General features: G+C 45.6%; 1 protein-coding gene across 2 annotated transcripts in view; it reads left to right on the top strand.

The window, feature by feature from the left end:
* The window catches only part of LOC125454822 (1-phosphatidylinositol 4,5-bisphosphate phosphodiesterase beta-1), a 690,999-nt gene that overhangs the window by 150,488 nt on the left and 518,922 nt on the right, over positions 1–21,589 (top strand). For both annotated transcript variants that reach the window (XM_059648337.1, XM_059648338.1), the window contains exon 3: positions 12,052–12,120. In XM_059648337.1, coding sequence (XP_059504320.1) covers positions 12,052–12,120 — 69 coding nt within the window. The remainder of the gene's footprint in view (positions 1–12,051; positions 12,121–21,589) is intronic.

The following is a 21,589-nucleotide window of genomic DNA, read 5'->3' as shown; positions in this document are numbered from 1 at the left end:
AGCCTTGCCCTTGTAGAAGCTTCGAATGCTGTCGTACTGAAGGAAACCATTCAGATTTTTGTGCCTGTTACTGTTTAAGGGTTTTGCAGGCTGAGGTGAAATTTTATGAAGGTGCCGCCGACTCTCATTCACCTTTCAGATTTAATTTTTTGCCAGCGAATGTTTCTGTTGTAACATCGTTCTATTCCGTTCAAATTGTAACTATTTTACCTGGAAGGCAAATCAGCAGAAACTGCTTTCTGCAACTGACAGCAGTGGAAGCACAAAGGGATGTCATACCTGAGGCAACTGAATGCTTTCCCTGGGTCCCTCCCTCCACTGTAGTTAATGAAAACGTACAAAGCAATATGTGACAAAAGCACTTGCTGACTGATCCTTTGTACACAAGTACTGGTCCATGGTTATCTCACCCCGACTCTGGATACCTAGTTGGGTGGGAGGGCAAACTGTGACGAGGATGCTGAGATCCTTCAGCATGATCACGACAAGTTAGGTAAGTGAGAAAATCATTGGCAGATGCAGTATCATTTAGATAAATGTGAGGTTATTCACTTTGGAAGTGAAAACAAGAAAGCAGATTACTACCTGAATGGGTGTAAATTTGGAAAGGGGTGTGTGCAGTGGGACCTGGGTGTCCTTGTGTACCAATTAGTGAAGATAAGCATGCAGATGCAGCAGGCAGGAAAGAAGGCAAATGGTATGTTGGCCTTCGTTGTGAGAGGTTTCGAGTACAAGAGCAGGGATGTGTTGTTGCAGTTCTCCAGGGCCTTGATGAGACCACACCTGGAATACTGTGCGCATTTTTGGTCTCCTTTTCTGAGGAAGGATCTCTTTCTCTCGAGAGTGTACAATGAAGATTTACCAGGCTGATTCCGGGGATGGTGGGTCTGACATGAGGAGAGATTGGCTAGATTAGAGTTGTTTTTGCTGGAGTTCAGATGAATGCGGGGGTCCTCTGAAAGACTTATAAAACTCTAGCAGGACTGGACAGGGTGGATGCAAGGAGGATGTTCCTGATGGTGGTGTGTCCAGAACCAGGGCTCACAGTATGAGGATTTGGGCATTTAAGACGGAGATGAGGAGACATTTCTTCACCCAAGGAGTGGTGAGCCTGTGGAATTCATTACCACTGGAAGTAATTGATGCTAAAATATTGAATATACTCAAGATGTGACTGGATATAGCACTTGGGGTGAATGAGATCAAACGTTATGGGGAAACAGCAGGATTAGACTACGGAGTTGGATGATCGACCATGATCATGAAGAATGGCAGGGCAGACTTGAAGGACTGAATGGCCTCCTCCTGCTCCTGTCCTCTGTTTCTATGCTTCAGTGTCTCATTGATGGTTTGGTGGGGGGATAGGGGTGTGCCAGTTGGCTGGATGGCTGGATTACAGTGCAGTGTGACTCCAACAGTGCAGGCTCCATTCCCACACCATCTGAGGTTACCACGAAGGCCTCACCTACTCAACTTCACCTCTCACCGGAGGCATGGTGACCCCTCAGGTTAAACCCAACACCAGTCGTCCATCTCTCTGTCTCCCTAATGAGAGAGCAGGACGACAATGACTTTACTGCATTCAGGCCTGTCACGTTATGGCTTAGATACCAGACTAGATAGGCCTTATGTCTAAGTAATAATAAATTAATAACATCTTCAGGACAGTTCCAAGACGTTATGACATGTGATGTTCTCGTATAAAGGTATCCATTTCACCTTCAAAAACAAAACAGAAATTGCTGGAAAATCTCAGCATCTGTGGACACAAATCAGAGTTAACATTTCGGGCCCAGTGACTCTTCTTCAGAATTCCATCTCCCCTTCAGTCACTGTCTCTGTGTAATGGAATCAGTGTCGTGTGTTCAGTCACTAAACCTATATAATAGCATGAGTAACCACACAATCCCAACTGTGCAAAAGCATGTAATCTGGTATTATGTCACAGAGATAGTAGGAACTGCTGATGCTGGAGAATCTGAGATAACACGATGTGAAGCTGGATGAACACAGCAGGCCGAGCAGCATCAGAGGAGCAGGAAAATTTGACGTTTTGGGCTGAAGCCCTCCTTCAGAAATAGGGGAGGGGAAGAGGATTCTGAAATAAATAGGGAGAGAGGGGGAGGCGGGTAGAAGATGGATAGAGGAGAAGATAGGTGGAGAGGAGACATACAGGTCAAAGAGGCAGGGATGGAGCCAGTAAAGGTGAGTGTAGGTGGGGAGTTAAGGAGGGGATAGTCAGTCCATGGTGGACGGACAGGTCAAGGAGGCGGGATGAGGTTAGTGGGTCGGAGATGGGAGTGGGGCTTGAGGTGGGAGGAATGGTTAGGGACGCGGGGACTAGCTGGGCTGGTTTTGGATTGTGATTGGAGGAGGGGAGACTTTGAAGCTTGTGAAGTCCACATTGAGATGTTGTGCCTGCAGCTTTCAGGTGGTATCATTGTGGCAATGCAGGAGGCCCAGGATGGACATGTCGTCCAAGGGGTTGGGGGGAGTTGAAATGGTTTGCGACTGGGAGGTGCAGTTGTTTGTTGCGAACCGAGTGGAGGTGTTCTACAAAGCGGTCCCCAGGCCTTTGCTTGGTTTCCCCGATGTCGAGGAGGCCACAACAGGAACAGCAGATACAGTATATCACGTTAACAGATGTGCAGGTGAACATCTATTTGATGTGGAAAGTCTTCCTAGGGCCTGGGATGGGGGTGAAGGGGGGGAGGTATAGGGGCAGGTGTAGCACTTACTGCGGTTGCAGGGAAAAATGCCAGGTGTGGTGGGGCTGGAGGGGAGTGTGGAGCAGACGAGGGAGTCAGAGAGAGTGGTCCCTCCGGAAGGCACATAAGGGTGGGGAGGGAAAAATGTCTTTGGTAGTGGGATCAGATTGCAGATGGCGGAAATGTTGGAGGATGATGCGTTGGATTTGGAGGTTGGTGGGGTGGTTGGTGAGGACGAGGGGGAGTCTGTTTTGGTTATTATTGCGGATGGGGGTGTGAGGAATGAGGTGTGGGAAATGCAGGAGACAGGGTCGAGGGCATTTTCGATCACCGTGGAAGGACCCTCTGATGATGGGTCTGGGCCCGAAACGTCAGCTTTTGTGCTCCTGAGATGCTGTTTGGCCTGCTGTGTTCATCCAGCTTCACACTTTATTATCTTGGATTCTCCAGCATCTGCAGTTCACATTATCTCTGGCAATTGATCATTGGTGAGTCTAAACAGAAGAGGCACGCTGCCTTAGATAACAAGGTAGTTTATTACAGAATATTAAAGGGTACAGTTTATAAAGCTGTTCAGGCATGCATAGTAATGACTACCATGAGCTGTACAAAATATACCTGCTCCCTTTGGGTCCTTGTACAGAACTCAATAAACCCTTCCCAAAAGCTGTTTGACATTATTGGTGATAACGGGAACTGCAGATGCTGGAGAATCCAAGATAACAAAGTGTGGAGCTGGATGAACACAGCAGGCCAAGCAGCATCTCAGGAGCACAAAAGCTCCTGAGATGCTACTTGGCCTGCTGTGTTCATCCAGCTCCACACTTTGTTATCTTGACATTATTGGAGAGGGTGGAGCTTGGAGTAACATGACTTTTAACACTTTCAGAACGATTATCTTATATAAATCTTGCTCGGTCTTTCTCTCCCTCTCTTTCTGTGTGTCTTAGTGTCTTTTGCTGTTTCTCTTCCTCTCTGTGTGTCTCTATCTCGTTATCTCTACATATGTTCGTGTGTGTCTCTGATTTTCTCTCTCTGTAATGCTCTGCCTCTCGCTCTCTCTCGCTCCCCACCTTGATTGAGCTGCAACACCTCGGTTGTACCTGTGCAATGTCACATCGTCCGTGTTTCAGTAACAGCTCGAGATGACGGGTTGTGATGAACGGACAGCAGAGTACCATAAATTTCACGTGTAAGTAGCACAGCAAATTTCAAATCCATTAGTCAACTAAAGCTGTCATTGGCACACAAACAGAATTTCGCTTCTGCATTGAGGTTCGTACAGAAATGTATGTCTGTGGTTGTTCCCCGATTTGGTTCAAGCTAATTGTCCTCCTGGTTGGTACTGGTCACCCAAACCTTCGTATCCTACTTGCTTTATCGTAATCAAGGAAGAACCACTCATAAGTCATAACAAGAGACTGTTGCCTTAACCAATTCTGGCAGGATAGCAATCATGTGCATGAGTTAGTTGGACTTTGTCTTTAAGACTATGAGGAGACATGTGGACGTGGGTCTCCACTGAAAAACCCTAAGATGTTTTCCGCCCCATGTCCTCCTGTATCTTCAGATTGGGTGGAACTTAATCTGCATGAGCTGACTTAATATTGGAACATAAGTGGGCCATTCAGCCCATTGAGTCTGCCAGATCTTGCCTCTCTCCTTTCTTATATCCATATCCCTTGGCGTCATTCGCCTCCACAAATCTGATGACTCCAGTTTTGCTCAGACTCTTTGATGACATGCTCGGACAAATGCTGCCTTGTTGTTGAGGCTGGTCAGATTTGCTGCCCCAGTTCATCTCCATTGTTCATGTTTCGGCCAAGACAGTCATGAGGTCAGGGGTCGAATGGCACTGGCAGAACCCAAACTGGGAGTCACTGAGCAGTTTGCTCCTTACTGGCATTGTTTGCGATCTCTTGCATTGCTCAGCTGATGGTTAAGAGCTAACCAATTATGCAATAACTGGGCCAGTTGCATTTGTCCTGCTTTTTGTGCGGAGGACGTATCTGACTAATTTTCCACGATCAGACAGGTGTTGGTGCTGTCTAAAACGATGCAAACCATAGCCTGACAGTTGCATCATTTTCCCCATAGTATGTGGGATTCCTGAAATACAGATTAGCTCTCCCGGTCTGATGACTCAGTCAATGCATTGGGTATTGCGGTGTCATGTTGTGTATGCAAGGGAATTCATTTAATCTATAGTCAAAATTGCCTTTACTGTCCCTGGACCAACATTAGACAAAGGCTGTAATCCATCTCTCGGCTATCTGGCATTGTGCAAAGATAGTTCTTACATTTGCTAGATAATAAAATGTGAGGCTGGATGAACACAGCAGGCCCAGCAGCATCTCAGGAGCACAAAAGCTGAGGTTTCGGGCCTAGACCCTTCATCAGAGAGGGGGATGGGGTGAGGGTTCTGGAATAAATAGGGAGAGAGGGGGAGGCGGACCGAAGATGGAGAGAAAAGAAGATAGGTGGAGAGGAGAGTATAGGTGGGGAGGTAGGGGATAGGTCAGCCCAGGGAAGACGGACAGGTCAAGGAGGTGGGATGAGGTTAGTAGGTAGGAGATGGAGGTGCGGCTTGGGGTGGGAGGAAGGGATGGGTGAGAGGAAGAACAGGTTAGGGAAGCAGAGACAGGTTGGACTGGTTTTGGAATGCAGTGGGTGGAGGGGAAGAGCTGGGCTGGTTGTGTGGTGCAGTGGGGGGAGGGGACGAACTGGGCTGGTTTTGGGATGCGGTGGGGGAAGGGGAGATTTTGAAGCTGGTGAAGTCCACATTGATACCATTGGGCTGCAGGGTTCCCAAGCGGAATACGAGTTGCTGTTCCTGCAACCTTCGGGTGGCATCATTGTGGCAGTGCAGGAGGCCCATGATGGACAGGTCATCTAAAGAATGGGAGGGGGAGTGGAAACGGTTTGCGACTGGGAGGTGCAGTTGTTTGTTGCGAACCGAGTGGAGGTGTTCCGCAAAGCAGTCCCCAAGCCTCCGCTTGGTTTCCCCAATGTAGAGGAAGCCACATCGGGTACAATGGATGCAGTATACCACATTGGCAGATGTGCAGGTGGACATCTGCTTAATATGGAAAGTCATCTTGGGGCCTGGGATAGGGGTGAGGGAGGTGGTGTTGGGGCAAGTGTAGCATTTCCTGCAGTTGCAGAGGAAGGTGCCGGGTTGGTGGGGTTGGAGGGCAGTGTGGAGCGAACAAGGGAGTCACGGAGAGAGTGGTCTCTCCGGAAAGCAGACAAGGGTGGGGATGGAAAAATGTCTTGAGTGGTGGGGTCGGATTGTAGATGGCGGAAGTGTCGGAGGATGATGTGTTGCGTCCGGAGGTTGGTGGGGTGGTGTGTGAGAATGAGGGGGATCCTCTTTGGGCGGTTGTGGCGGGGGCGGGGTGTGAGGGATGTGTTGCGGGAAATGCGGGAGATGCGGTCAAGGGCGTTCTCGACCACTGTGGGGGGAAAGTTGTGGTCCTTGAAGAACTTGGATATCTGGTGTGTGCTGTAGTGGAATGCCTCATCGTGGGAGCAGATGCGGCGGAGGCGGAAGAATTGGGAATAGGGGATGGAATTTTTGCAGGAGGGTGGGTGGGAGGAGGTGTATTCTAGGTAGCTGTGGGAGTCGGTGGGCTTGAAATGGACATCAGTTACAAGCTGGTTGCCTGAGAGGTCCAGGAAGGTGAGGGATGTGCTGGAGATGGCCCAGGTGAACTGAAGGTTGGGGTGGAAGGTGTTGGTGAAGTGGATGAACTGTTCGAGCTCCTCTAGGGAGCAAGAGGCAGCGCCGATACAGTCATCAATGTAATGGAGGAAGAGGTGGGGCTTGGGGCCTGTGTAGGTGTGGAAGAGGGACTGTTCCACGTAACCTACAAAGAGGCAGGCATAGCTGGGGCCCATGCGGGTGCCCATGGCCACCCCCTTTGTCTGTAGGAAGTGGGAGGAATCGAAAGAGAAGTTGCTATCCAGGTTTACAAACAGCTCACCCAGACAATGTCCAAAGGATTACTCTTCAACATGAGCACTCGCCTCCAAGACTGAAGTGAAGGATGGCTGAGGAATAGGGTTTCTGCACAGCGGCAGTTCACTTATAAACAGAGCAGCAGGTTGCAACTGGGAATGTGGCTCCTTAATCCAGAGCAGCTGCAGCAGTGGCAATAGGATAGTGAACTTGAATCCATGGGACCCCTGTGGATGGATACAGCTTGCTTGTGTTTCTTGGCTCAAAGCAATGCCTTGGGTGTGTTACAACTGAATATTTCATGCATGGGGCTTTCACAGTGTTAACCACACCAAGCATTCTGTTAGTCATGTGCTTTTCCACCGGCATTATTGAGAGTCAAATGTATTCAGCCCTTACTCTGTGCTTGTTAATCTTACAAGGACTCTCGGCTAAACACGCAGAATAGACGGTGGCATGGTTTGAGTCATGAGGAGAGGCTTGATAGGCCGAGACTTTATTCCCTGGAGCACAGGAGCCTGAGGGCTGACCTTGTCGAGGTTTATAAAAATCATGAGGGGCATGGATAGGGTGAATAGCCAAGGTAGGGGAATCCAAAGGTGAAAGAAACACAAAGTTGCTGGAAAAGCTCAGCAGGTCTGGCAGAGCCTGTGAAGGCAAAAACAGTTAATGTTTCGTGTTTGGTGATGCTTCCTCAGTCCAAAGGTGGGGAGACCATGGCATAGTGATATGATTGCTGGACCGTTTATCCAGAGGCTCATAACATTCTGGGGATCTGGGCTTGAAACCTGCCACAGCAGATGGTGGAATTTGAATTCAATAAAATATCTGGAATTAAGAGTCTAATGATGACCATGAATCCATTGTCAATTGGCAGGAAAAACCCACCTGATTCGCGAATGTCCTTCAGGGAAGGAAACTGCCATCTTACCTGATCTGGCTTACAAATGACTGCAGACCCACAGAACTGGGGTTGTCCTCTGGGCAATTAGAGATGGGCAAGAAATGCCTTTCTAACCAGAGATGCCCTCATCCCATTAATGAATAAAGAAAAAGAAGACTGGAGATCATACATTTAAGGTGAGAGGAGAAAGATTTAAAGAGAAACAAAATAAAAACCAACTACACCACCCAGTCGCGAACCATTTCAACTCCCCCTCCCATTCCTCAGATGATATCTCCTGCAGTGCCACAATGATGCCACCCGTAGGTTGCAGGAACAGCAACTCATGTTCTGCTTGGGAACCCTGCAGCCCAATGGCATCAATGTGGACTTCACAGACTTCAAAATCTCCCCTCTGCCCACTGCATCCCAAAACCAGCCCAGCTTGCCCCCACCTCCCTAACCTGGTCTTGCTCTCACCTATCCCCTCCTCCCACCTCAAGCCGCACCACCATTTCCTACCTACTAACCTCATCCCGCCCCCTTGACCTGTCCGTCCTCGCCGGACTGACCTATTTCCTCCCTACCTCCCCACCTACACTCACCTTAACTGGCCCCATCCCTGCCTCTTTAACTTGTCTGTCTCCTCTCCACCTATTTCTCCTGTATCCATCTTCGATCCACCTCCTGCCTCTCCCCCTATTTATTTCAGAACCCTATTCCCCTCTCCCATTTCTGATGAAGGGTCTAGGCTTGAAACGTCAGCTTTTGTGCTCCTAAGATGCTGCTTGGCCTGCTGTGTTCATCCAGCTCTATACTGTGTTATGTCAGATTCCCCAGCATCTGCAGACCCTTTTATCTCTGATACAGAAACCAGAAGAATAGCTGATGTTGGAAATCAGAAACAAATACAGGAATTGCTGGAAAAGCTCAGTAGGTCTGGCAGCATCTGTGGAGAGAAATCGGGGTAAAAGTTTTGGATCCAGTGACCGTTCCTCAGAACTGATCTAAAAGAGTTACGGAGGGGCAACTTTTTCACACACAGTTTGGTGCATGTAGGGAACAAGCTGCCAGGGGAAGTGGTAGAGGTGGGTATGATTTCAACATTTAAAAGACAGGTACATGATAGAAGGGTTAGAGGGATATGGGCTAAACACAGGCAAATGGGACAAGATTAACTGAGGAAACTGGTCGGCATGGAGGAGTTCGGCAAAAGGGCCCGTTTCCATGCTCTATGGCATTGAAATCACTTGATTAGAGGCCACAGATAAAGCTCAGGGATTATGGGTTCAAGCCCCCCTACAGGGGTAATTTGATTTGGACTGATAAAGCCTTGAATATATAACTGGTCTTCCTGTGGTGACCCTGAAGCAACTATTAAATGTTTAAAACTCATCTGGTTCAGACGTCAGATCCAGAGCAAATAGTTAACTTTTAACTGCCCGCGAGCAAGACGACTTCTGGCCTTGGCGGTAATGCCCACATCTCATGAAGGAACTCCAGAAAGCTCCCTCTTTTGCCTTACTATTCCTCCTCTTTATCCTTGCTATTCCCCCCCTTTTATCCTTGCTATCCCCCCCCCTTTATCCTTGCTATCCCCCCCCCTTTATCCTTGCTATCCCCCCCCACTTTATCCTTGCTATCCCCCCCTTTATCCTTGCTATTCCCCCCCCTCCCCCATCCTTGCTATTCTCCCCCCCCCTTTATCCTGGCTATCCCCCCGCTTTATCCTGGCTATCCCCCCCCTTTATCCTGGCTATCCCCCCCCTTTATCCTTGCCATTCCCCCTCTTTATCCTTGCTATTCCCTCTCTTTGTGAGCCTTCCCAACCCTCTAGGTACTTACTGCTCCTCTAAACCTAATCCTTCCCTCATTGTGTTGACTTCAGCTTTGATTGGCAAGCAATCTAGTACCTAAGCTTTGAGATTTGTTCCCTATATATCTCCTTCTCTTTTCTTGTTTCGGCTGCTCCTTAAGACCTACCTCTTCGGCAGGCATTTAGGCGTCCTGTTTTTGTTTTGCCGTGGCTCGCTGTCCAGTATTTTCCAGTTACAATACCATGAGCTTCTCAGTATATTTTCCATTGTTACATGTCGCTATATCAATGCAAGTTGTGTTAGTTCAGCCCACATCCCAATCTCCTCCTTAACATGCGCAAAAGCGCAGCTTTTAATCCTCCAGTAAAGTTGTCAACTTCTGCAGCATTAAACGCTGAGTAATCCTGAAACACTTGCTTCAAAATCACTGTGAAAGCAATTTAATGTCTATGTATAAAAATATTTTCGAGTCACAATTACTGTGGATGAGTTATTTTTAAGAGTCAGTATAGCCTATTTGTCAGAGTGAATGCTGACAGTTACATTTATGGTGCTTGAGTATGAGAGAACTGCAAAGAATTTGAACATTAGATAAAAAGAAACTCTGTGAAAAATAACTGGATAATCAGTAAGTCAGAATATATAGGATGGTTAATTAGTGTAAAATGTTGCATGTGATAGATTCATTCGTTTATTGTCATGTGTACCAATGTACGGTGAAAAGCTTTGCTTACGAGCAATACAGGCAGATCATAGTAAGGAAGGATGTACAGATCAAATAGACTTGGACAGGCGCATACAGGTTACAAAATAAAAGCCGAAAGAACTGCGGATGCTATCAATCAGGAACAAAAACAAAATCTTTGGAAAAGCTCAGCAGGTCTGGCAGCATCTGTGAAGGAGAAAACAGAGTTAATGTTTCGGGTCCTGTGACCCTTCCTCAGAACATACGGGTTACATTGCACAGGGTGTGCTCTAGGCAAGACCAGCATTATTTGAGGCTGGAGAGGCTCATTCACCAGTCTAATCACGAGCTTTGCCTGAACACTGCTGGTGCGTGTGTTCAGGCTCCTGTATCGTCTGTCTGATGGAAGTGGTTGTAGGTGATCATTACCGGGGTGGGAGGGGTCCTTGCTGATGTTGGCCGCCTTTCCGCAGCAGTGAGCCGTATAAATGGAGCCCGTGAATGGAAGATTGGCTTCTGTGAAGGTGATAGCAAGTTTCTTTCTTGACCCGCTGAATAGCCACAACGCTGTAACGATGAAAGTTCCAAGATTTTGACCCGGTGGCAGTGAAGAAATGATGATAAAACCCACGTCAGGGTGGTGTGTGGTTTAGAGTGGAACCTGAAGATGTTGGTGGGCCTGTACACTCGCTGCCATTGTCTTTTGAAGTGGCAGGGTCATGGGTTTGGAAGGTGCTGTCGAAAGAAGCACAGTAAGCTCTTTGCAATGCATTTTGCAGATGGTACACATTGCTGGCACTGCTGGCGGATGAGCTATCAGTTAAGCTTAGACCTGGATGGTATTGAGTTTCTTATAAAACCATAAGATATAGGAGCAGAATTAGCCCATTTATCCATTGACACTACTCTGCCAATCGATTGTGCCAGATACGTTTCACAACCCCACTGTCCTGTCTCCTCCCTGTAACCTTGATCCCCTTACTAATCAGGAACCTATCTATCTCTGTCTTAAAGATATCAAGTGACCTGGTGTCCACAGTCTTCTGTGGCAATGAGTTCCACAGATTCACCACACTCTGGTTGAAGAAATTCCTCCTCACCTCAGTTCTAAAGCATCGTCCCTTCTCCCTGAGCTATGCCCTCGGGTCCTAGTCTCTCTCACTAGTGATAACATCTTCTCCGCTCTATCCAGGCCCTCTCAGTGTTCTATAAGTTGCATTGAGATCCTCCTTCACGTTGTTTGTTGATGGACCTGTGCTCATCCGCGCAAGTTTTCCATCCTGACGGAGGACGAACTTTGGAAGTCATGAAGTAAGTTGCTTGTCACAGAATTCCCAGCCTCTGACCTGCGGTTGTCACCACAGTATTTACATGGATGGTTCAATTCGCTGTCTGGTTATTGATAACCTTCCGGACTCTGAAGGTAGGGGATTTCAACAATGGCAATGCTGCTAAATGTCAATAGGTGATGATTTGGATCTTGCCGTTGGATGGCACTTGGTGATTGCCAAGCCATGCTTCACGTTTCAAATCCTGAGAAACTTTTTGTTTTGCGAGAAAGAGAAGTTATACCAAAGGTAGGATTTGCGTAACGGGGCTGTTAATGTGATTACTGCCTGGATTCAATGGCAGGTAAAGAACCAGAAGTTTAACTTGTATGTTATTATTGTGTTTATTGATGTTTGTTGCAGTTGGATGTTGTGCTTAGCATGTACGATCACATTTTAAAAAATCTATTATTTCATGTCAAAGGACATTCGATGGAGAGTGTTTGGTTGATTCCTTGGTACTTTGTGAAACTGTGGCAGATTATAAAGTTTCCATAATATGTTTCACACTGTGCTCGGTGACTTTGTGTTGGTGGTAAACTTTCCGAGTTGGAGATTGAAACGTAGCGAGCCTTGGCTGGCCAAGGTGACTAGGGTTTTGTGCAGTATGTACGTTATGCAATGACTTTGCTCATCGACTCTGTTTTTTTTGTGTCATTTCACTTGCAGGAGACAGACCTGCTGGAAATCAGCCTCGTCAAGGATGCTCGTACGGGAAAGTATGCAAGGAATCCCAAGGTAGGCTATGTGCTGGAAAACTCTGACCAGCTACGCTCATCTCCTTCAGTAACCTGCACGGAAATGTGAAGCAGTTTGTGCAAAGTATTTGCAATACTCATTTGATACTTCTGAAAAATAAGCACGTTTGACAATTTCGAGCTGTTTTCACTGCGGCTCCTCTCTGAGATTATAATGTGCATTGTATCCTATATTCTACTTTGAACTAGATTCTGTGTATGTTTTATTTACTCTGTTTTAAGTTGTTTGCTCCAAGCTTGCGCTCTAAGCCCTTTAAATGGCCTATTAATTTTTCTCTGTGTCTACAGCCAGGCTTAACCAATCAAGCCCAGTGAGCATCAATAATAAATAGGCCTATATAATCAAACACTGAAGAATTGACACCATTTTCATTTCCTAAGGTGACAATGATGAGTATTTAGCAACAAATTTGGCAAAACAGTCACTTCTGAGTTCAGCTAAGGTTATGGCCCGGTAACTTGCATTTTCAAACTGTTGAGCCATTATTGCCTGCCACATTTGACACTGGCACAATGCCAAGGGCTAAATATTGCTCTGTGCCTCAGCTTCTGCAGCAGAGTGGAGGGTTTGTAAGTGCAAATTGCGGCCCCAACTTTTCGAGATTGACTGATTGTGTGCCCAACATCAACATACCAAGTGACCATTTCTTAGCTAAAGCAACCAAAGTGCCAAAATGTCATTGGACTTTTTTTGCTCTTTATTCAGGGGAGGTTGGTGATTTGAAAATAAGGACAAAAGAGAGTGGGTGCCAGTGCAATGCATTTGTGTGGCTGTTGAAAATGTACCCCTAACGGAAACTCAAAGTGTTCGCTTTAGCTGGGACGTCGGGAACACAGGTCACACTCCCTGAGAAAGGAAATCAGTGGTTTCACACTGAAATGTGGAGAAATTACTTTCGCTCAGAGGAGCTGCAGGAACACAGCAGGTCAGACAGCATCAGAGGGGCAGGACAGTTGGCGTTTCGGGTTTACACCCTTCGTCAGAATGGGTGCAAATGGCACCGAAGGTGAGGACCTTGGAGGGAGTGGTGAGCAGAACTTCAAGCAGCAGAGTTTGTCTCGGTTAGGTCCCTCCTGGGCATATGTCCTTTATTTTCATACGGTTCCAATCTCCTTCAGTTCAGAAGCTTCAGGTCATCGACGCCATGGTCTCCCGGAGTGTTGTAAGTTCCGGCTGGGTGATGCAGCTGGTTCTTGTGTGACACCCCAGCAGGAAAAGGAAAATAACAAAGGGTGTGGAAAGAAGAGTGACATTCTTTAGTAAAGTTGGAGCTGTCTTTAATAGGCAACAGGAGAGGCATTCAACCTCTGAATGTAGCATATTTTTCACGGTCTGTTGAGCAGAACGGAGGGGCTCGAGACCCTACAATTTGGTCTTTTAAGTGTTAACATTCCAACACGATTTTGTGAGCAACTTCTTAATTTCCTGCTGCTGTCCTTCAAAGCATGTCATTTACGAGGAAAGCAATGAGAGCACATAAGATGTATTCCTGTCTTTTTCTCTCCACCGGAATCCTTGTGCTTTCAAGCAATCCATTTTCTGTTATGTTGATCAAATAGGTTTCCATTTCAAAAATTGTCAGATACTGCCACATTTGGCGATGGGTGAGTGCAACTCAAAAGTGTCAAAGGTGTTGATACAGTAAATATTGCTTTCTCAGCTGGGTGGGGGTGATGTGTTGCTAGCAAACTTGGGTAACATAGGTGGGAGAGCTCAGTACCATTCTGTATTGTGGTTGAGAGTAGATGTGCTTTGGTCTTGTGAAGCAAATTGTCTAGTGATGGCTTTTTCACAGCAGTAAATTCTAATTTGCATCATCCCGAGTGACGATCGATTTTGTACTTTAATTATATTGCTCAGGCAGCAATATAAATATGTCACAGGGAAAATTGATGCAGCTTTTGATGGAAAGCCAACTACAAAGTAACCTCACTGTCTGATTTATAGCTGGCTTTAGCCATCTATGCATCTTGGCTCAGCTGATATCTCGCGCGCTCTCTCTCTTGCGCTCTCTATCTCCTTCCTGACGTAGCGCACTCAAAATATTTTTCAATCAGCAGATGTCTAGCTGGAGTCACAGCCACCATAATGCCATACCATTCCCCTGCCAAATTCTGTCAGCACCCCATAACTGACCCTGATGGATCAGTGCCCCAGTGTCCTAAGTTTACAGATCCTTTAGCCATATCAAACATGAGTCTTGAAACATTAACTCCACAGAAGTCTGCATTCTAGCAACTCGACAGCTGGATCACAGGTAGAAGATAGGCCAAAATAGATGACGTCAAAATATACTTCCTTTTATCTTTCCCTCTCTCCTTCTCCTCACTCACTGTCTCTTTGCCTTGTTTCTTCTCTCAGGATCTCAGCCCCTTCCCCTTTGAGCACTGATATGAAAGCAAAATACTGCAGATGCTAGACATCTGAAATAACCCTTGGAAGTAATGATTAATATCCATTGAGAGGCAAACAAAGTTCATGTTTCTATTCAGTTAATGTGCCTGATCGCAAAGGGAAATTGCGAGACAAGGTGGAGTGGGCAAAACTGTGGGAGGTGGGTTTCATTGCGACTAAGTATGAGGCTATACATTGAGGATTGGAACAGGTTGGATCAGGGTACTATCTAGATAGCATGATATTAAGTAAAGTGGATGCCCAAAGAGACTCGGAGATTCAGCGGCATCAATGTTTAAAATGCAGAAAACAGTCTAGGTGCAGAAAATAGCCAAGAAGGCTAAAGGACGACTGGTCTGTGATACAGGCTGACACCAACAGCATGGGTTCGATCCCCACACCAGTTCAGGTCACCATGGAGGCCCTGCTTTCTTAACCTCTGCCCTCACCTGAGAGGTGGTGACCCTCCTGTTAAACCACCACCAGTCACCTGTATCTCTAATCATGGGGATTATCATGACTTTACTTACTGATCAATGTAGGAGTAAACTTTGCTGGGTGGCCATTTGGGCCTTAATACATTGTTGTAACCACTCTAGTGTGAGCTGTATAGACTAAGAGGATCTCGGGCTCACTCTCTGCTCGGCTGTTATTTGATTGCAATGAGGCCAAGGTCTTGTGTAATAGCAGAGAGCTTTATCCTAGTTTGTCCAGCCTCTGTGTGTATGTTATTCTATCGCTGGAGCCGGCTGGGGCGTCTTGGGTGTATTCACTGCCATCCATCCTCCTTAATTGTCATCAGTTTCAGTTACTGATGCCAAGTGGGGAAGGATCCCACGTGAGGTTTTCGATAAAAGCTTGACTCAGTTTTGATGAACACTGAATATGTTTGTTACATATTATTTAGTTGCCACTTACATAACACCTGGGATAAATGATAGACTATAGGGTTGCTCAACTTAATTGCTCTTTCTTACTCCAGTTACCAAGAAGAATCACTGAAGTACTGTAAGTCCTCTGATGGGCCCATGTGGAACTCAAACGTGCGCAACTCTAACGAGCTCCTCCTCGGAACAGTCCTTTATATTTCTGGAGCTTACCTTATGATATCAGGTGCATTATTAAATACAGTAGAATTACTTCTTTTTACTTTGTCACTACCTTAGGGTGAGGAAGGGGTATTATTGCGTAGATCTCCCCTCTCCAAAAGCAATCTTGTGAATCCATGCTCGAGTGCATCAGTTTGAACCTCTGCTGAGGTCTGGGTAGGTGGGGCTGCCTTTAATAGGCAAAAAGACCGCCAATAAATGCTGGGTAACACTCGAAGATTGGCCTGACTGAGTGTCTGCAGGAGGCAGGGAGAAGGTGACTGAGTTTGTAAAAATTATTCACAAGATATGGTTCCAGAGCAATCCGTAAGAGGGCAAACTCCTGATGGACTTCACATCAGAGGCGCATGTGAGGTTGGATGCATTAGTGTCAACTTGGCAAAAAAAACTAGATTTGGAAAGGTTCAGTCTGAGAAAACCATCCACCAAGAAGGAAGGGAGGCAGTGAACAGGAAACTTGACATTTGTCATTACACATTTTGAATTAGTTACTAAGGGGATTATAGCTAGGCACATAGAAAAGTGCAACATAGTCGGGTAAAGTTGGTAAGGTTTTGCGAAAGGGAAATTATGTTTAGCCATTTTATTGGAATTATTTAAAGGGGTACAATACACTGTAGATAAAGGGGAAACTATAGAGGTACTGTATTTGATTTCTACAATGTATTTGATTAGGTGCCACATCAACACGTTTTGCAAAGTTTTAGCACATGTTGTCGGGCTAACTTATTAACTCGGATAAAAGATTGGCTGGCTGGAAGAAAACAGGGACGTGCATAAATGGATGTTTTTTTTCTCATTGGCAGCCTGCATTAAGTGGCGTACATTTGCAGATGGCATTGAGATGGATAGGAAAGTATATTGTGAAGAAGATATAAATAGGTTGCAGACCAATGCAGATAGATTGAACAAATAGGCAAAAAGCTGGCAGAAAGAGTATAATGTGGGAAAATGAGAAATTATTCACTTTGGTGAGCGTTAGTGTGCAGGTACGTAACTAGTTAAGAAGGCTTAATGGGATACTGTACCATGTTACCAGAGGAATTGAACATGAAGTAACTAAGCTATGTTTCAGTTGTAGAGCGAATCGGTAAGACCACATTTCAAATGTGAACTTTTACTCTCCTTATTAAGGAAGGATGTGAGCATATTGGACATTGATTAGGGGGATATTTAGTAGATTGGTACCTGGAATGACTGGGTGTCCAATAAGGATGGGTTGAACAGTCTGGGCTTGTTATCACTGGAGTTTAGAACAGAGAGCCATGACGTGATGAGAGTTTATAAGATGGTTTATGGTCTTGATAAGGTGGATGTGGAAGGAATGATTCCTCTTGTGAGTGAGTCCAGAATGTTGGGACACTTTTAGAATTAGAGATGAGAATAATTTTCTCCCAGATGGCTGTGTGACATGGAAGTCTGCCTCAGAAGCTGGAGGCAGGGTTTCTGAATCTTTTTTAGGGTTAGGGTAGATAGATTCTTGTTAGACACCAGATTTGAGGGTTCATGGTGAGAGATGGGGAATGTGGAATTTCAGACATGGATTAGCCATGCTTGCAAGATAACAAAGTGTGGAGCTGGATGAACGCAGCAGGCCAAGCAGCATCTCAGGAGCACAAAAGCTGACGTTTCTGGCCAAGACCCTTCATCAGAGAGGCTCTCTGATGAAGGGTCTAGGCCCAAAACGTCAGCTTTTGTGCTCCTGAGATGCTGCTTGGCCTGCTGTGTTCATCCAGCTCCACACTTTGTTATCTTGGATTCTCCAGCATCTGCAGTTCCCATTAACACTAGCCATGATTGCATGCAGACTTGAGTTTTCCTCTAATTCAGTGCCTTTTTCCCATGGTAGGGGAGTCCAGAACTGGAGGGCATAGGTTTAAAGTGAGAGGGGAAAGTTTTAAAAGGAACCTAAGGGTCAACTTTTTCAAGTAGAGGGTGGTGTGTGTCTGGAACGAGCTGCCAGAGGAAGTAGTGGAGGCTAGTACAATTACAACATTTAAAAGGCACCTGGATGGGTACATAAACTTGGAAAGGTTGAGAGGGATATGGACCAAATGCTGGCAAACGGAACTAAATTAATTTAGGCTATCTGGTCAGCATGGGCAAGTTGGGTCAGTTTCTGTGCCGTACACCTCAATGACTCCTAATCAAATGACTTATTCCTGCTCCTAAATAAATGTTCATTTGTAAAATATGCTTTTTCTCACCCGCTTCCCTTCCTTTACATCTTTTGCTTCAAAGACCTGTCCAAAAAGGGACAGAGCCTTTCCTGGAAATGATTTAAGGAGCCACCCTTCATTGTTTATCCAAAACATAACAGGAATGATACACTTTTGCATTGTAGAATCGCTTGTTCTTGCTTCTTTCACAATGCAATTTTGGCAGAACTCCCTCTTCACAATAAGAAAGTGCCACTTTGCACAAGCTACTCGGTCCGCACAGTCAGTCCCCCACTGCCCCCCAACAATGTTAAAGTGGGTTGTTCCGTCAGTTGCTAGAGAGCTTGCTGAATGTTAGCATCAGGCTGACACAAACCAAGAATAACACTGAAGGCTAACAGCGTTCTCTTTTGAAGTTCTGCAGTCAAGTGGCTTTGTGCAAAGAGCTGGAGAGACAGGGCTTCATTCTTCTTTGCTTTTAAAGGGGAGAGGAGAGAAAAAAAATGTTTCTTTTCGCTGATGTTTACTATTTCCCAAGAGGTTGTCAACATGTCTGTATAAATGCACATGGACGTTGGTACACCCAGTACATAGTGCTGCATGTTTTGTGTGCACGCTTTATAATCTGCGTTGACAGAATGAGAAAGCAAAGCAGCTGTAAAGTATAGAGATCTGGGTATTGTAAAGAATTCCATTCACTGAGTGTTTATTGAGTCTGAAGAGGATGATCATGTAAAGACTTGAATCAAATGATCTCTTCCTGCTCCATATGCTTGTTGTAAAAGATGCTTTATTCATTTTTAAATAGAACAATAGCAACAGAGCCGAGACAGGAATATGCATTCACCATCCATGTTGTTCAGTATTTCCAATTTCCTGTGTTTCCAAAACGCACCAACAAAGATGACTTGAGCATCCTTAGTTCCTGAAGATAGCCCAAGATTTCACCGAAAATGTAGAGCTCTGGAGATTTTTAAAAAATTCATTCGAATGTGTCGCTGGCTAAGCCCGCACTTATTGCCCCTCCCAAAGGGCGGGTGAGAGTCAACCACATTGCTGTGGGTCTGGAATCACATGTCGGCCAGACCAGGTAAAGATGGCAGTTTCCTTGCCCAAAGGACATTAGTGAACCAGACGGGCTTTTCCAACAGTTGGCAATGGATTCAGAGTCATCTTCAGATTCTTATCTCCAGATTCTTGCTTTTATTGAATTCAGATTCCACCACGTGCCATGGCAAGATTTGAACCTCGGACCACAGAATATTATCTGGGTCTCTGAATTAACAGTCAAACACTAATACCACTAGGCCATCACCTCCCCAGATCATTATTTGCTTCTAAAGGTTTTATTTAGCCACCAAGGAAGATAAGTAGAGGTTTAAAAGTGTATAAAATTAGTCGAGAATTTAAAGACGAGCAGCTCTATCCAACTTGCCCCTCAAGTTAATAGCCGAAGCAGCATTGACTGAACGGCCCAGCACCAATGAGATGTGATTGGCAGGAGAACCAAAAGCAAAATGAGGGAACAAGAAGTGTTTCTACATGGGAGACCTGGAACAGATGGTCCAAGTGTATGGCAGAGGGAGATTCAGTGGTGGCTTTCAAAATGCTGCTGGATAACTATCTGAAGAGAAAAGATTTGCAGGGCTGTAGGAAACAACAGGGAAATAGAATTGGCAGTGAGTCAGAACCAACACATTCTTTCTGTGCCATTACCCATCTGTAAATCTTCACTTCATCTTGTACCCCAACACCCTTGACTATGCATTATTTTGGGTGAATTCTAAGACAGCAGGACGGAGAATCGAGCTTGTAAATGTCAGTGTGATTTGGGTCTTTTTTGACAACTCCTGATCGAGTTTAGAATCTTGAATAGATTATTGGGAACCCTGTTGAGTAGCAGTGAGGCCTTGCTCTTCAAAGTCCAAAAATTGTTTGGCGTTTAGTGAATGACACTGTATAAATATAGTTGACCATTTTTGCTTTGAACAAAGGGCCAGCCAAAACAAAATGAGGGGTGCTGGGAAAGGTTCCAGTGGGTGCAGTAGTCTGTACTGGCCATCAGACCTAGTATTCTCCACGTCAGTACCCTGGAACTGCCTATTCACTGTAGGTGTCACTGTTGGAAACATTGGCCATTTGGTCTGTATACTGAGACATGTTTCCCCTTGTAAGGGAGACTGAAACCGGGGGGAAATGTTTAAAAATGAGGTGGTTCCCCTTTAAGAGTGTTGGGGAGAAGTAATTTCACTGAGTGCCATGGCTCTGTGGGTCGCTCTTCCCCAGAACAGGGTGGAGACAGGCTCCTGGAATATTTTTAAGGCAGAGGCGCGTAGACATCTGTTGACAAGGGAGTCAAAGTGAATTGAGAGCGGTTGGCATGAAAGTGGAATTGAGGCCATATTTGGATCAGCCACGGCCTTATCGAATGATAGCATTGTTGTGAAGGGTTGAATGGCCTACTCCTGCTCCTAACGTATATGCTCATAACTGACTTGGGGAGTGTCCTCAGCAGTTAATTACTTTGGAAAAAACTGCTTTGAATCAAAGTCACTCATCATGACCTTGCGGTTCATAACCCCATGACCTTGCATTTCATTCTCTCATCCCAGCTAGCAATAAGAATGTTGAATGGTAGAGCAAGTTGATGGAACCATATGTCCGACTCTTGCTCCGATGGCACATGCTTCTTGATCTTTGTAAATCATAGCTTTTTGATGTGATTTATTCCTGTCACATGCACCGAGATACAGTGAAAAGTATTGTTTTGCACACTAACCAGGCAAATCATACCTTACATCAGAACAGAATATATTGTTTGAGCTACAGAGAAGATACAGAGACAGATCAGCTCTAATATATTTGAGGCCCAATTCATAAGTCTGATTTTAGCAGGAAAGAAGCTGTTCTTCAATCTGTTAACTTGACTGAGCTTTGATTACTCAGCAGTTTGCATCTAAGTTTGATGCCTCACCCGATTGGCTGACATTGATGCCCGGGTCTTAGCAGTGAGCAGTTGCAGACTATGCAGCCGTGGTTGTAGTCTGGTGCGCTTAGTGCTGGTGGTGGGAGTGGTTATCGCTGAGAGCTATGATTCTGTACTCACTGGACGCCTACACATGGAATGTCTGCAGTGGAATCACAAACAGGGTTGTAATCGCTGCTATGTGGGCTCCAAAGCCCACAGAGGAGTACGTTTGCGAACTGAGCCACAAAGGGATGCCTATCTATCATTGGAGGAAAAAGACATTGTCCTTAATGGGCAGATGCCAATGCACAAGTGAAAACCATGCCTGGGAATGCAAAGAATGCCTATTTGACAAATGAACGGATTTGACTCCAATTGTTGAATTTGCTAATTGATAGCACGATTACTCGAACAAATGACTGCTTGTTAAGTCCTTCTCCTGGAGGCAAACTTGCAAGCTTCATGGGGGAAAGGGAAAGCAGGAAGCCCATTCCAAGCCTTTCGTTTTCAAAAAAAGTGAAAGATGATGAACTGACTTGGAGCGGAATTGGTGGCCCACTGATGATTACACCTTGTTTAATTTCTGTGTGTGGGGAGGAGATTAGCAGGCTGCAAAATGAAAAATGATAAGAATTGACTGTGTAGCAAGTTTTTCTGATTTCGGCCTCGCCTGCAGATTTATCGCCTCTGTAGTTTGGCAATTTTCTTGCATTTAAAGAAAAAAACGGTGTTAAGTACAGCATTTACAGATTGCCCAGGTTGGTTAAATTGTAAACCATAATTAAGACCCATCACTGGGGGGTTTGTATTACCTCGAG

The sequence above is a fragment of the Stegostoma tigrinum genome, chromosome 9 (genome assembly GCF_030684315.1).
Source record: "Stegostoma tigrinum isolate sSteTig4 chromosome 9, sSteTig4.hap1, whole genome shotgun sequence".
NCBI classification, from domain to species: Eukaryota; Metazoa; Chordata; class Chondrichthyes; order Orectolobiformes; family Stegostomatidae; genus Stegostoma; species Stegostoma tigrinum.
Note: the sequence above shows the minus strand (reverse complement) of the source record. Positions and strands in the feature narration are given on the sequence as shown.